This window comes from Sinocyclocheilus anshuiensis, unplaced genomic scaffold (assembly GCF_001515605.1).
Source record: "Sinocyclocheilus anshuiensis isolate Anshui unplaced genomic scaffold, SAMN03320099.WGS_v1.1 scaffold407, whole genome shotgun sequence".
Taxonomy (NCBI): Eukaryota; Metazoa; Chordata; class Actinopteri; order Cypriniformes; family Cyprinidae; genus Sinocyclocheilus; species Sinocyclocheilus anshuiensis.
Genome location: NW_015552593.1, coordinates 1,010,662 through 1,027,491, shown reverse-complemented (window position 1 = coordinate 1,027,491; position 16,830 = coordinate 1,010,662). Strand labels below are relative to the sequence as shown.

Genomic DNA, 16,830 nt, shown 5'->3' with positions numbered 1-16,830 from the left:
AATAGGCGATTTCTATCAGATCGCATGATGATATTGGGGGGAAAAGCTTGAAATTAAATAATTAAACTTTTTAAATTATTAAAAAGGACGTTTACATAATATGCATGCACATGATACGTTATTTATTTTTTGTTAAATTGCATGAGGAATTTGTTTTTGAGCAGCTAATTATTTTGAGGTCAGCTTTATAAAGATGTAGCTATTTCATGTTTTATTTACTTGTTTGCAGGATATATTATGGTTTTAGATTTTAAGATGTTCAGATATTGTAAATTAAATGAATTATTTAATTTATTTCATTCATAGACAGCTTATTGTCCAGACTGTGGTGTTATTGATATTGTCATTAGGCACACACATCTTCTGTAGCTTTATGTTAATTATAATTTTCCTTTCAATTGTTTACTTATTTATACAAATATTATCAATATTTTACCAATACCTTCAGCTAGTGCAGCACAGCAAATGATTTAGCCTATCTTAAATTCTCCCATCCTCCAACATGTTTATTGCATGGCGCTTTACCGTTTAAAACCATAATTATCTAAGTTTAATTCTTAGTATTAAAAAAACATTCTGTCTTGTAGTACCCAAACACTGAGGTACCGAAACGGTTGCGTGTTGATGCCAGTCCTAAAAAAAAGAAAAGTAAAAGGTTTTAAGCCCATGTTTATGTAAAGGAAGAGCCTGTTTCCTGGACCTAACAAAACCCAGGCCTGAGCACCATGACAGTGAGGCGGTCAGCAGAGGGAGGGAGAGGCCAATAGATCATCTTCATCTGGACACTGAGGTTAGATGTAGAGGTACCAGAAGTGGGTCAAGGGCCTGCGTCTTTTCGGACCATCAACTGCTCATTGACATCACAGCATTCTGTACAAACTCAAAGCCAGCGAATGCTGTGAACATCAGGAGAGTGTTTAGGCTCAAATCCAAAGTCTGTGAGAACAGAATGTGAATTCATGTTTATGAGTTGAGAATATGTTTTAGATGAATATCTGCACCGTTTTAAAGCAACTGTATGTAGTTTTGTGTATTTTTGCGACTTTGGAGCCACCTACAGTTAAGTGAGTGGAATTCCCTGTCGTAAAATAGGCTATATCACTGTCGTAATTACAGTGGCTAGCTGATCCAAAATCGCGTAGCCTACTCTCTGAGAATAAGTAGCCACTTAGAGACCAGGTAAAAATGAGTTCTTTGTGTAATCCGGTAGCTTCACTGCCATTCACAAATCCTCTCCCGTGGCCTCATAGGATTGTAAGGTGTCCATCAGATGCCCACTTCAGAATCTCGCCGGAAATAATAGGTCAGACTTTTTGCCTACTGATTTATGAATATTTGTGAATTCGAACATAGTACTATGTTCACATAGGCTGCTGTTTTTCGCCTACTTTATATAGGGACGTTTGCGATTTAGGATGCAGTAGTGTATTTTTTGGTGCCGTAAAGCAATCCGCCCTTTTCGCAGAATTTCGTACCCGTTTACCAAACTTCCAAAATATACGTTTGAGGTGGAGAACGTGGGAAAGAAACAGAAGCCATTTGCCTTATTAGAAGTCAATGTACCATCAAAATCATTTTGAAATATTTCAAAGTTTACATTTATAAATGTAGGCTACAGACAGTTGCTTTAACCCATATTCTGATGTTCCAAAATGTTTCATATTTGGTTCCCCAAAGAACCTTTTAGTGAGCAGTTCTTAAAAGAACCATATTTTCTTAATGTGAAGAACATTTTAATAATCTAATGTTTTTTCTGCTATAAACAAGCTTATGTGGAATTGAAAGGTTACTTGGATGTGAAACGCTCTTCATGGAACCAAAGATGCCAATAAAGAGCTGTTGTTTTTCACCTACTTTATAGTAGAGAAGTTTGCGATTTAGGATGCAGTCGTGTATTTTTTGGTGCCGTAAAGCAATCCGCCCTTTTCGCGGAATTTCGTACCCGCTTACCAAACGTCCAAAATACACGTTTGAGGTGGAGAACGTGGGAAAGAAACAGAAGCCATTTGCCTTATTAGAAGTCAGTGTACCATCAACATCATTTTGAAACTAACATTTCAAAGTTTATATTTATAAATGTACATAGAGTTGCTTTAACCCATACTCTTAAAAATAAACGTTCCAAAATGTTTCATATTTGGTTCCCCAAAGAACCTTTCAGTGAGCAGTTCTTAAAAGAACCATATTTGCTTAATGTGAAGAACATTTTAATAATCTAATGTTTTTTCTGCTATAAACAAGCTTCTGTGGAATTGAAAGGTTACTTGGATGTGAAACGCTCTTCATGGAACCAAAGATGCCAATAAAGAGCTGTTATTTTTAAGATCGCACGCAGGTAAGGACTCGTTCGTAGTGGCCAACTAGAGGAAATTTCCTCACACGGTTCTCAACAGGCCCAGAAAACCTTCCATATATACAGAAGGCATATCTGAGGAGGTGCAGATCCTGTTAGGTCCCGGAAGGTGAGTCTTATCAGCTCCTGGTTTCAGGCCGTGTGCTGCGCCAGGCCTTGAGACCTCGCCGGGAACCATTGTGCATCTGACCCAGCCATATGACTGATAGCCTTCTCCGTTTCTGCCGCAGACGGGGAGGAAAGGAGGGAGGCGAGGCACTGCAGCACCAGACATTCCCTGTCACACCAGAGCTCTGAGTTAGGGAGGTCTGGTCTGGAAGCCCGCTGACGGAAGTCAGGCCAGGAGAAATCCACACAGCCTCCTGGGACTAATAAATTAGACAGCTGTATTTTCCCTCATGGCCTTAACCCTGCAGGTGTGTGTTTGTATACATGTGCGCAAATTACCGAGCGTTTAGCCTGTAATGTGTGTGACCTACGCCGTGGGTAATGTGGTGAGAGAGGAAGGCTGTAACCTAAATATTCGATTACAACAGACAGGGGTGATTAAGACATAGAGTAGCTACACAAAGTCTTCGAGTGGGATGTGAACGGCTAGATTTCCTCTTTTTTGTCTAAACATTCCCTGGGCCGTGCCAGAGAGGCAAAAATAAAAGGAAAGGTTGCTTCAAGTTCATCTGACCGCTGGTATGCGCACAGTTTACAAAGATTGTCATTCAAACAATAATACAATTAATTTTATTCAGATTTATATGTTGTTCATTTGGGGATGCACACCACATGACCTTCCACTGGATAAACATGTTGCGAGCGGGGAGCCTGTGTTACTCAGTGCAGCCAGTGTGGCGTCTCCCATCAAACTGACAATTTGTTTCTATTCGAGCATGAGATCCCATTCATTCGCCATCGCAGCTGTAAATAAAAAGGAAGCTCGTTTCTGCTCCTACATTTGCCTTGGGTTTGGAACGGCTCGTTTCTGTTGGGAAATAGGCAGTTGTGTGCAGCCCCTGAGATTGCAGTCCTGGGAATCCCTTGGTTTGTGCAAGCAGGCCTAGTTGATCAATTGACGATTGTGATAAACAGTTGTGGTGCCATTTCCACCACAACCAACGATTTTACCCCAATGATGTTTTTTCGAAACTTAGTATACTTGGTTACCAAATAGACAACTGTGGTCTCAAGGAACGTGAGAACGTGAAACTTGAGAGGGAAAATCAAGCTGAATATCACTTATGAACAGAATATGCTATTCTGCATCGTTTCATATTGAGATGTATTTTGGTCAAAATTTGCTTTCAAAAGTAAAAAATATGATTTTATTGCGTTCATTTTGGATGCATGATAGTTAGATATGAAATTACTGAAACAACTCTTTTTTCCCCCCCAAAAAAATGGTAAAAAATATAATTTCCACCAAATAAAAAATACTTTGAGATGGAAATGTTTCAGAACGAGCATGTTGGAAGACAAATTAAGTAAACGTTTTATTATAATATTATTGATTATAATGAATGATTATACCGTCTTTCTTAACATATTAAAGTCAAAAAGACTTGTTGAAATGAGATTTATTACCTTTAATGTCTTTATTTGCTTGGCTTCTTAAGGGAAAAAAATGGCAGTATGACAGTGTAGGACGAAAAGAGAAAATTCTCAGAAGTATTCATAGCAGACATGTAGGAACATGCAATCTTCCAAGTTGTCAGACGCTGTGATTGCGATGGATTTCTTTCATTTCTGTGACTTTACTATTTATTGCTGAATAATCAGAAGTATTAGCGTGCTACATTTATAATCTCTGAGACCATATAGATGCGGTTTCTTGTCAAATCTGCTTTGCAAATATTTGTGCGATTACACATTTGTCAGAACTGCTAATTCAAACAAGTGTAATTGTGTGGTTTCACAACCTCCCAAAATCATGGCAAAGAGATTCAGTTTGCTGTGTTTAATATGTATTTTTGCGAATGACAATCCCAGCATTCATACAAAGGCTCTGAATCTGGTGACTGAAGTAAATAAAGGCTAATTGTGGACAGCTGCATGTATCAGCTATGTTTCTGCTGCCATTTTGACATGTTTGTGGTGAAGTATGAATTAAGACAATGTTTGTACGGCCCTTTCGTGTATGTTTATTTGTTCTTTTCAATAAGACGTAAACCAATTGGTGGCAGCAGACTTGTAGACATGAGGTTGCACTTCCTCCCATTGTTTAAAACGGTCAGATCGAAAAGTAGTCGAGGTCAAAATTGGAAGAAAAGGAACATCTGTTCAGTATGTAGACAGGCATACACATTTCTGTGTTTTGCTACAATGAAAGTCATACAAGTAAATGTGTTCGGCCTTCAATAAATAGGGTGTGACTTGTTCTGTTTGTACAGAACTATAATGGATTAGCCTTTCAATGAGTAATGACACTTTAATCACACTTAACAGCACTTATGCATCATACTTTTATTCATGTTGACATACGGGGCTGTAACCACCATAGACACTGAGGAGGACACTCATCTCAGTGTTCTGATTAGTTCAGATTTGGTTGATTCTTAAGTTGATGGTTATTTCTTCAACGTTTATGTGCCAAGGGTTAAGTTTTAGAAACTTGTTTAATGAAGATCACATTTACAATGTCTTTTGTGTGTAGTTTTTAGTGATTTACTCTTGTCACAAACCCAAACTTTCCATCTTAAACTATAAAAAAACATCATATGAATTATTACATGTACAAGTATTTGCACAAATTACAACCAATGTCCCACAATTGATATTTGCAACAACTAACAATATTTCCCACTAGCATTTTTTTTCAGCAGCTACCAAATAGTTGAGAATATGAAACTGGAGAAGAAAAATGAAGTTAAATATCACTGATGAATAAGTTATTCTGCATAACTATCATGTATTTAGGATACATGTTAGTTATGAAATTACCAAAACAAGGAGTTTAGGAATTTTATTTCTAAAATGTTTAAAATGCCATTTTACCCCAGAATGCTATTAAAAATGGATATGTGATGGAAATGTTTCATTATTTTATTAAACTAGTGATTTATATTTCTCTTACTTGAAATAAAATAAACATTAACTGAAATAAAATAACATTTAAATTAACTATTAAGCTTTTAAATTGGTGTAAATATATGTTGAAATATATTGATATTTAAATGTAAAAATCCAATTAAAGTAATAATAATAAAATAATAAGTAGAATCTGATAACAAAATAACATGTTAAAACGGCCATAGAGTCTATTACCCCAAGTCCTGAATATGCTGTTACATTCTTGCTGAGATACGATGAGTTTCCGTGCTGTCAGATGAAATATGTGTTGTTGGACATTTTAGCCCATTTCTCCAACTACTGAGTATCTCTTACCAACATGTCCCTCATAACATGCCCACTCTGGATCTTTAAGAGGTGTCTCCTGCTAAAAAAAATTTTCTCCCCTCTTTCTTTCTTCTCTCTTTTCTTAAAGAGTGACTCATGATATTTAACCTACTTACTTAGCTCCACCTATAGCTGCTCTCTTTTGGTCTCGGTAATAGTAATGTCTCGGGTCCGCAAACTCAGAATGCGGTGAAGGGAAAACATGGTGGTCTTTCAGTCAAGTCCATCAAACAGAATTGATGAAACTGGCGACAGAAAACAAAATAACCGACATAGAGTTTAGAAAAGGCCCTCACTCAGCGAAGTGTGCTGACCCTTAGCAGGGAGGCTAATGTAACACGTGAACAACACGAGAAGGTCCTGCACTGGAATGTTGCTCTGTGTACATGTTTGGTATGAGTTGCTGACTTTCTGTCATGGTCCGTGCATGTTTTTGAAGTCAGGAAGACTTCTCAAATTCTACCCTTTGAATGCTGTTTTGTGTTTATTTGTAGAGTTCATTAGAATGAAGCTGATCATTATGCAAGATTGAATGTGTTCACGTGTTTGTTAATGTTATTGCAAACTTATAATGTTCCAGTGTTTTCATATTTGTTGAGGTGGGTCTAATGAATGCTCTTTGATAATGCTCTTTGCAAACGTTTGTCATATGCTTCTGTGGTCTCCGCTCTTCTCTCAGCCTGTCTCTCTCTGTCTGTCCCCAGGCCAACAAACCTTGTGCTGGAAGCTCCAAATCCCATAATTACAAAGCTGACAGTCAACACACAGGTAAGCTACCCTTACTGACCGGCAAAGAATGCAAACATCTACTGCACTGGGGTTGAGAGACGGAGATGGAGGCCATGCTGCAGGTGTAGAAGTTACTCCTCCATATCTCCTGGGGGTTGTGAGGGCATAAGATCATCCCAACACAAAACTGAGAGATGGAGTTGGTAGAGTAATCATGAGAGTTATGCATATGATATTTTATTGATAAGTTCAAAGGTTCTTTATGCTTCCATGAACACTTTTAAGGTTCCAAAAGGGTGTTTTCACAGTGATGCCACAGAAGAACCATTTTGGTTCCCCAAATAACCTTTCAGTGAAAAATTCTTATAAGAACCTTTTTAGTGTTAAGAAAATTGTAATAATAATAATAAAAAAAAACTTTTCCACTATAAAGAACTTTTTTTTTCCAATGGAAAGTTTCAATCAATATTATCAATAGGTTCTTCATGCAACCATGATGCCAATAATATAGTGGAAAATGGTTCTTTAGATTATTAAAGGGGTCATATGATGTTGCTAAAAAGAACATTATTTTGTGTATTTGGTGTAATGAAATGTGTTTATGTAGTTTAAGGTTCAAAAAACATTATTTTCCACATACTGTACATTATTGTTTTTCCTCTATGCCCCACCTTTCTGAAACGCGTCGATTTTTACAAAGCTCATCGGTCTGAAAAGCGAGGTGTGCTCTGATTGGCCAGCTATCCAGTGCGTTGTGATTGGCCGAATACCTCAAGCGTGTGACAGAAATGTTATGCCCCTTACCATATTGTGATGCCTTGTCCCGGCCGTTATTATAAACCCATTATAAACCAGGCATTTGTTGCATCCAGTGGTGACATAATTATGGATTATAATGATTTATACTGTCTTTTTACGCGTTGCGTTGCATCGCGCTGCGTAAACATAAAACCATGTCTGCATTTGTGATCAGAGAAATGACAAACAACAAGCACTACTCTACACTGCTCAAAACTCGCGTTTGAATCATCAGTGGCAAATTCTTTAAATATAAAAACGTACTTACAGTCTGTGAGTAAGAACAGCCGGCATTGTAGTCTACTCTACCAGAAACAAAGTAGTTTTGCTTTCACAACGAAACACAGCGTCTTCACGACATGGCAGCAGCAACAATACTACAGTGAGAATCAAAGTTACGCCTTCTTTCTTTGCGTGAACATTTGGGCGGCGTTATGCAAATCTTCCCACATCGTGACGTAGACATGTGGGGGCGTGTTAGAATGAGCCGTTTTAGGTAGGCGTGGTTTACTCTTAACTTTTATAAAGAATATCTCTTTGGATTTGAAACTTTAGTCTTGGCACTTTACAGATCTTCTTTATGCACCAAGAGCTTGTAACACTCCAAAGAGAAAGGTAAAATTGAAATCGCATCATATGACCCCTTTAAAATGTTCTTTAAACTAACAAAAAAAAATTATTTTAAGAAATCACTTCTCTATGGTATTATTGTGAAAACCCCCTTTCGGAACATTTATTTATTTATTTTGTTGAGAAGTAGAAAAAATTATTTCCATGTTCGCATAATTTAATAATTAAAATCCTAGGATTTTGCAAGTTATTTAAATGATTTGCTCACTTTCTCACACAAAACAATCACAGTACTTGAAATACAGGTCTGGGTTATGCAGGTGATTTGAGGTTGATAAGTTATCTGATGGTGCTGCCACTCTCTCTAAGAGGGAGATGGCAGTTTCGTATCTTTTTCAGGTTTGTATCTTTCGCTAATAGCAGGTCAAGAGAAGTAAAAGCATGCAATCTCTTAAGCTGACAAAAATCTACATTTTTAGGATACACCATATACAGGCTGCCTGGAGTGGCTTTCAAACAGTACCTATCCTGACAATTGAAATATATCCTTTAAAAGCTCATTATCAAAAACAAACAAACAATAAAACTTCTTTAACGTTTTTGAAGTTTAAATGTATTATGATCAATTTTTAGCAAATGTCAAAATAAGTATTATGAAAGAAATAATCGAAAAGTAGTGAACAAGAGGTCACATTGTTGTCTGAACATACATTTTTAGAGACCTTCATGATATAAATACCACAGAACAGCTCATGTTTCCCTTTTTCCTCTTGGGCCTTGAATTATGATTCCATTAGAGACCTTAAAACATCATAAGTGTTTATGTGTGGGACAGTATGAAAAGCTTAGACCACCACCTTGTGGCCTCAAAGGGACATGACATACAAAATCTTTTTTTCTTCTCTAAGTGTAAATGTATTTGTATTTGTATTTGCCTATGTACAAAAAATAAAAACATGCATAGACCCTGTTTTTTTACAGTCTATGGTATAGAATAAATACATAATATAAAAAGGATATGATATGATATAGGCTACCAGCAATTAAGCATTAATAATAATAAAATATAAAGGATATTTACATAAATTTGGAATGCTTTAAAAGTTGTACAATTTTAACAAATTTAAGGTTTAGTTTTTGCATTTCTGGATGAGTTTCATTGTACATCTTAATTCAATATAAATAGCTTAAATACTGAGGTCAGTTTTGCAAAACAGTGTAGAAATTAACTGTATTTTGTGCTGTTCTCGTTGTCTGGATACTTACATATATAGTCTAACATATAACAGATCATTCTAACGATGGCGCCGACTGTGATGGCTACCTCCGTGGCGTGCTCCGCAGTGAAACCAAATTCCTCGTATGTGTAAACATACCTGGCAATAAAGCTCATTCTGATTCTGATTCTGATTCTAATGTGTTTATTAAAAAAACCTAATTGTATTTGTGTGTTTATTATTATTATTATTATTATTATTTGTGAAGTCTATCCAAAACAGGTGCTCTATTTCTTCTATTAAATTTGCGAGGAGTGATATTTAACCACATTTATATAAACTTACTGTGTTGTAATTTGATAGCAATATCAAATTCAGCAGTGTTTTTTATTGATATCTGGTGGAAGGTGGAAGTACAGAGTACTAATAACATCATTAAAGTGAACTAAGCAGGATATTATGAAACTTTAGTTTTCGTAAAAGCAGATAACAGTCATAAATTACACAACTTCAAATATGATCCAGATATCTGGATATGGAACTCAAATAAATCTGTGGGTGTGAATGAACACAACGCTGCCTATTGAAGCAAAAGTAGCCCGCCCTCTCTACTTTATCATTGGTCAAAAGTCACGTCGCTCTTACACTTTCGAGTTGTCATTGGTCCCCGCAGTGTTGTCGACCGCGTTCTTTGAAGATTTAGCGGTTTGACCTCCCAGTACTAAAAGATGATTGGGTAATCTTCGAGTCGAACATAAACTGCTGGGTTTCTATTGGTTAGTTTAGACACGCCTGTCCTCCATTGCCCAAATCTCACATCTGAAGGTTAAAGTCTGTCTCCCTCTTCTCGCTCATAATTTGTAGAAATATTAACACAATATCATGTCGATATTTGGTGAAGTCCCGCAAGCTGCTCCTGTCGCAGTGTTTAAACTGACAGCAGATTTCCGTGAAGATCAGAATCCCAGCAAGGTGAATCTGGGAGTCGGAGGTGAGAGATGCGCTTTATATCAACACATACACACACGTGTAAATTATATCAGAATATACGAATATGAATGTCAATGTGTCCATGCACACACTGTTATCCTCTTTGACAAAAGTAGGCCTCATATATAATAAGAACTGAACACATCTGTCTGTTCTGCTTCACTGCAGCTCATTGCATTTAAACATTTCTATTTGATAAATTAGAGTGAAATATAGCCTGTTTCGTTTTGAATGGTTATGATGGTGGGAGCATCCAATAACAGCATCAGTAACATGAGATACTCCATTAAACTGTTATATTCTTAACTGCATGACATGCATATCGTTTTAGACTGTAGGCAAGTCATGCATACAGATCTGATATTGAATTGTTATATTTTCTGTTTAAATATTGTATCGATAGACTAATACAAACTCAAAATTTTATTTTTGGTCTGAATGAAAGGACCCACCATTTGAACTGCATGTTTAAATGCTTAATGCATGTTTGAAGTGGATTAAAGAATTAAAATAATGATTTTACTTTTTATTTGTTATTTAATTATTATTTTAAATTAGTCATATATTAATAATCTATTAAATACTGCTTAAAAAGCACCCCAAAAATTGTGCAGAGCTACTTTAAAAAAAGTCAGATATAATATGTTTTGTTTAACATTGTCAGTACCTGCATAATAACCATTTTTCCATTATGGTCTTATTTCATATTTTTGATGACTTGACTATTACTCTTAATAGTATTACTCTAAAGTGATCATGTCACATCACTTAAAAAAAAAAATGTGTGTTCACTGCTGTGTGTGTGCACTTTGAATGGGATAAATGCAGAGCACTAATTCCGAGTATGGGTCACCATACTTGGCCACATGTTACATCACTTTTCACACTAACTTTAAAAATATATATATAATAAAAAATGAATTGGTGTTAAATTGTAAATACTTGTATTATATCACATTAAATAAAACAGTGATCTGACATTAAACTAAAGTCATCGCATTTAGCCCCAGAGGCATCTAGGGTTTCTAAATATATTAAAGGATAGAGTTACTCTTCCGGCATTGGTCGTTTCTATTGGAGACCAGGCCCATGTGCAGTGCTGTTAACTGGGGATGAATAGATTACAGTATTATTGTGTAGAAGCAGTTGTCATGTGTCATCTGCTGTGTAGTTATTCCTGATCCCCGTTAGAGAGCTTGACCTCAGAGGATTGTGGGAGGATTATCTTTATCTTCCGCTTTTCCTGACACCCTGCTGACACCACCACTCCTGAGGTTCTGAGACTGAAAGTCCCTGAGTCATGATTGTGTGTGGACTGTTTTTGAACACCTCCCCCTGACTTGTGGTCTTTCCTCAGATTGAAATGATTAGGCCTATCCCTCTGGAGCAACCCAGAACACTGATTTCATGTGCTTTCTAAAGACATTTACAGTGTCTAACTACATATTGTCATACTTCTGCAGAAGTTGACAAAAAATATGCGTGGAATATGCTTCTTTTCTCATATTTTTTAAAAGGCTGATAATTATACTAAACTGGATAAGTTGCACCATAAACTGGTCATTGTCATTGATCTAATATTTGATACATTCAGACATGCAGATTTATTAAAATCATTGCTCCGCTTCACAATCTTTTGATTCAAAAACTTTTTAAAAATAATTTATTTGGATGCATTTTGTTCTGCATTTGTGTAGGATTTTTAATTCAAGAATTGCATCAGGACATGAACAGTACACGTTATTGTCGAATAAGCTAATTTTGCTCTTGGGTGAAAGTTCACAGATAAATTCTGATTATAGACAGGCCTGATAAAAAAGGAACAATTACGCATGACAGATATTGATTAGATAGGAATTCAGGGTGCTGAAATGTACACTGTTCAAAAGTTTTTGAAATAAGTCTTTCTTGCTCACCAAGGCTGCATTTATTTGATCAAAAATACAGTAACAACAGTTATATTGTGAAATATTACAATTTAAAGTTTCCATTTTCTTATATTTTAACGTTTAATTCATGTCTGTAATGGCAAAGCTGAATTTTCAGCATCATTACTCTAGTCTTCAGTGTCATATGATGTTTTTGGCTATTTTTTGATGAATAGAAAATTCAAAAGAACAGCATTTATTTGAAACAAAATTGTTTTCTAACACTGAAATATATATATATATATATATATGCTGTCACTTTTGATCAATGTAATGCATTCTTGCTGAATAAAAGTATTCATTTCTTTTAAAAAATATTTGCACCAAACATTTGAATGGTAGTGTACAATTCAAAATTTTGCCTTTGTATTTTGAAGCAGTCTGGTTTAAATGTTCATCGTCTTTCTCCCCTTAGCCTACAGGACAGATGAAGGTCAGCCCTGGGTTCTGCCCGTGGTGAGAAAAGTGGAGAAGATGATCGCTGATGACCATAGTTTGAACCACGAGTACCTGCCCATTCTAGGCCTGCCAGAGTTTCGTTCAAGCTCATCTAAGATCGCTCTGGGTGAAGACAGTCCTGCCATCAAGGACACTCGGGTCAGATGAGATGCTTAAAAACCTGTTTTTTTTAAATACGTTTTAAAATGTAATTTATTCCTGTGATGGCAAACCTGAATTTTTAGAACCCAATACTCCAGTCTCACATGGTCCTTCAGAAATCATTACGTTTTCATATTTAGCAAAAAGTTTATTTGGGACCTTGTTACGCATTTTGAAGTGGGATCATTCTAATGTAGATGTTTCTGTTGTTTCTGTATTGCAGGTAGGAGCTGTGCAGTGTTTAGGTGGCACTGGTGCTCTGAAGATCGGAGCCGAGTTTCTTCGCCGTTGGTATAATGGAACTGACAACACAAAAACTCCAGTTTATGTGTCGGCACCCACATGGGGTGAGCACAAGATCTATTTACACAAGGAAAATACTGTAAAAAACGTCATTCTAATATTTTATATAATATAAAGTATATGTTTATAGAGCTTAACATGCTGACCTTAAGTTCAATAATTAACTTTGTTTTTCTGTATTATTGTCTCAAATGCTTAAAATGTTCAGTTCAGTTTGTGGTCTTTTATTCAAGAGAACCACAATGCTGTTTTCTCTAACGCTGGATTTGAGGACATCCGTCCATACAAATACTGGGATGCAGGGAAGCGTGGACTCGATCTGGAAGGTTTTCTGGGTGACCTAGAGGTTAGTAGTGATTTCGAAATTCCATTGTCTTTAACGAAACAAGCTGTTCATAGTTACTTATTTATCAGTAATTGATAAATGTTATCTAAAAACCTTTGATTATGCCCAAAAAGAAGTGTTGAGCATGACAATCAGGGTATTAGTTCAGATTGTCATGCTTTAGTGGCATTTTCTAATGGCTCTAAAAATGCTATTTTTAAAAACGTAGAGTACACTACCAAGTTTGGTGTCAGAAAGATTTTTTAAATAAGAAATTAATACTTATATTCAGCAAGGATGCATTAAATTGATCTAGTTTGAAACTTTTACACCGTTACAAAAAATTATATTTCAAATAAATGTTTCAAATGCTGTTCTTTTGAAATTTCTATTTATCCAAGAATCCTATAGTAAAATATTAAGCAGCTCAAACTGAACATTGATAATTTTAAGAAATATATATAAAAATGTTTCTTGAGCAGCAAATCAGCATATTAGAATGATTTCTGAAGGATCATGTGACACTGAACACTGGAGTAATGATGCTGAAAATTCAGCTTTGCCATCATGGGAATAATTTCAAAAACATAAAAAAATCATACTGAACCAAAACTTTTCAGTGGTAGAGTATTTTTGTTTTCTTTACTTGCTATATACCAGAGATACCCAAACCTAGATTTGTCTCGCTATACCGTATTACAAGAGGAAGGAAAAAATGCCATTGAAGCATAACTTAATTTCTTATTTATATTTTTGTTGTATCTTTTTTTGTTTATTTTTGCATTGAAATGTAAGAAACAATAAGCGAATTTGATAAAAAAAATAAATAAATAAAAAGTATTAAATTTTTTTTTTAAATTTAACACATTTTAATATAATTAGATACAATGCAACATTTAATTTTGGCCCACAGCCCTAAATGAAATTAGAATTTTAGCTCTTTGTGTTAAAAAGTTTGAACACCTCTGCTATATACAGTCCAAATGAAAACATGTCTTTCCTGTCAGAGCGCACCTGATCACTCCATCTTTGTGCTGCATGCCTGCGCTCACAACCCCACCGGCACAGATCCCACCCAGGACCAATGGAAGCAGATCGCTGATGTCATGAAGGTGAGACCATCACAACAACCCCACATCATCTCATTCAGATTAGAACACTGAAGCTCATGGTACAAAAATGGATCCTAATTGCATGTAATAAGCCATTTAAGCACAACGTGCAATTACAACCTACTGTTGTCTAAGTTTAAACTCTAAGCAGTTTTATAAATACTGAGTTAACTATTGCATAATCACCTAAAGCCAAAACTGTAGAGTCATGCAGGACACAGAATGTTCCTGAAAAGTTCATCAATAGAGCTGTAATTACCTAAAACGCATTTTTGCATGGCAGAGATGTTGTTATCTGACTTTTTTCTTCTCTCATCTCTCTCTTCAGCAAAAGAGTCTGTTTGCCTTCTTTGATTCAGCCTATCAGGGTTTTGCCTCAGGAAATTTAGATAAGGACGCCTGGGCTGTCCGCTATTTTGTGTCACAAGGTTTTGAATTGTTCTGTGCCCAGTCGTTCTCAAAGAACTTCGGTCTGTACAGTAAGTGGTTCCAGTGTTACATGTTAGAGATGACATTTTAATGCCTTGTACTGTGTCCTTGTTCAGAACCATTTGATTGTAAAGAATAATCTGACTCCACAGATGAGAGAGTGGGGAACCTGACTGTTGTAGCCAAAGACCAAGACAATTTGAACCGTGTATTGTCTCAAATGGAGAAGATCGTTCGAATCACCTGGTCCAACCCTCCGTCCCAGGGTGCACGTCTGGTTGCCATCACACTCAACACCCCTGAACTCTTTGCTGAATGGTGAATGCAATTCAAATGAATCTAGCGTCATGCTAGATAAAAAAAAAAACATATTTAATAGTGCAAGTATATAATTTTTAAGCGATTCCCATGGAAACTACATGAAAACACATTTCTCCCCAAATTCCCATTAGTGTATTTAAAAGAAAAATCAAATTTTCATTACTGTAATGGGTAAAAAAAAAACAATTACACATTATTTAAATTGTAAAGTATTAAATTCACTGCTTTTCATTTATGCTGATTTAAAAAGTATAATAGATCATAGAAAAAATAGCACCACCATCATATATATAAATCTTTATTCTTATTTTGTTAAAAACTGTACATGGTAGAGAGTTTAATTAATATTTTGGAACTCCGCATTATCAAATTTGTCTTTTGTTTTAGATGCAGGGCTGTGCAGGACTTTTTTTTAGATTTTGGGATGAAATGTGACCTGGATGTGTTCTTGACAGATTTTGTGAGATTCACCAGTGTATGTGTATGTTTTAGTTATGGGTTATTTATAGTCTGGCATTTTACCATCTTTCTACAGGAAGGACAATGTGAAGACCATGGCAGACAGAGTCCTGCTCATGCGTGCTCAGCTGAAGGAAAAACTCAAAGCACTCGGAACTCCAGGAACCTGGGAGCACATCACTGAACAGATCGGCATGTTCAGCTTCACCGGACTCAACCGTAAGTATCTCCTTCTAGCGCTTCACACTCTGTTCATCACGTGTCTCACCACTGGAGATACACGTATCTGCTGATTATTACACATTACTGCAACTGAAGAGAAATATTTGATGTGGTTTCAAATCTTTATTTAAAGCCTTTTAGGCTATAGGCTTTAAAAGTAAGAGTAGGTAAATGCTCGTAGCTAAGAACATAGTTAACAGCTAGTACTGAGAAAATTAAAAGCTAGTACTGAAAAAAATTGTTAAAAGCTAGTACTGAGAAAATAGAAGTTAGTACTGAGAAAATAGTTAAACAGTACTGAGAAAATAGTTAAAGTTAGTACTTAAAACAGTTAAAAGTTACTACTTTGAAAAAAGGTTAAAAGTTAGTACTAAGAAAATAGTTAAAAGCTAGTAATCAGAGATTTGTTAAAACTAGTATTTAGAAAACAGTTAAAAGCTAGTACTTAGAAAATAGATCAAAAATTAATACTGAGAAAATAGTTAAAAGCTAGTACTGAGAAAATAGAAGTTAGTACTGGGAAAATAGTTAAACAGTACTGAGAAAATAGTTAAAGTTAGTACTTAAAACAGTTAAAAGTTACTACTTAGAAAAAAGGTTACAAGTTAGTACTAAGAAAATAGTTGAAAGCTAGTACTTAAAAATAGTTAAAAGCTAGTAATCAGAGATTTGTTAAAACTAGTATTTTTAATGCATGTGCGCATTTACAGTGTGCTCTTTTATGGCATGATTCAGTCTATTAAAATACATTCAGAATGATCACAAATTGAAGACATGGGGGCAGAAAATGTGTATATTTATACCATTTCATATAGTTAATCAATTTCACACGGAAGAGTGCTTTTTTTTCTCCAAAAATTACCATATGCAAATGTAATATTGACTTTTTTTTTTATTTTTTACAACAGTTCAATAAACTAGAAGTTTTATTAAGAGACTTACGTTTTAGACACCATATTGCCTGTTTTTGCACTATTTAGCTAACAAAAATAATTCCAAACACAGCCACAGCGCTGTTTTGCATCTTTGAGCAACATGACAGCATTTGTTCCTGAATGAATCAACCGTTTAAATTATTCGGTTCAGT

At 35.5% G+C, this 16,830-nt stretch overlaps 1 protein-coding gene across 1 annotated transcript in view; it reads left to right on the top strand.

Moving 5' to 3' along the window:
- Positions 1 to 9,857: 9,857 nt before the first annotated feature.
- Positions 9,858 to 16,830, top strand: part of LOC107665595 (aspartate aminotransferase, cytoplasmic-like) — a 9,812-nt gene continuing 2,839 nt past the window's right edge. The window contains exons 1-8 of the mRNA XM_016456527.1: positions 9,858 to 10,045; positions 12,388 to 12,569; positions 12,796 to 12,919; positions 13,109 to 13,221; positions 14,208 to 14,312; positions 14,641 to 14,791; positions 14,894 to 15,059; positions 15,598 to 15,740. Coding sequence (XP_016312013.1) covers positions 9,937 to 10,045; positions 12,388 to 12,569; positions 12,796 to 12,919; positions 13,109 to 13,221; positions 14,208 to 14,312; positions 14,641 to 14,791; positions 14,894 to 15,059; positions 15,598 to 15,740 — 1,093 coding nt within the window. The 5' untranslated portion in view covers positions 9,858 to 9,936. The remainder of the gene's footprint in view (positions 10,046 to 12,387; positions 12,570 to 12,795; positions 12,920 to 13,108; positions 13,222 to 14,207; positions 14,313 to 14,640; positions 14,792 to 14,893; positions 15,060 to 15,597; positions 15,741 to 16,830) is intronic.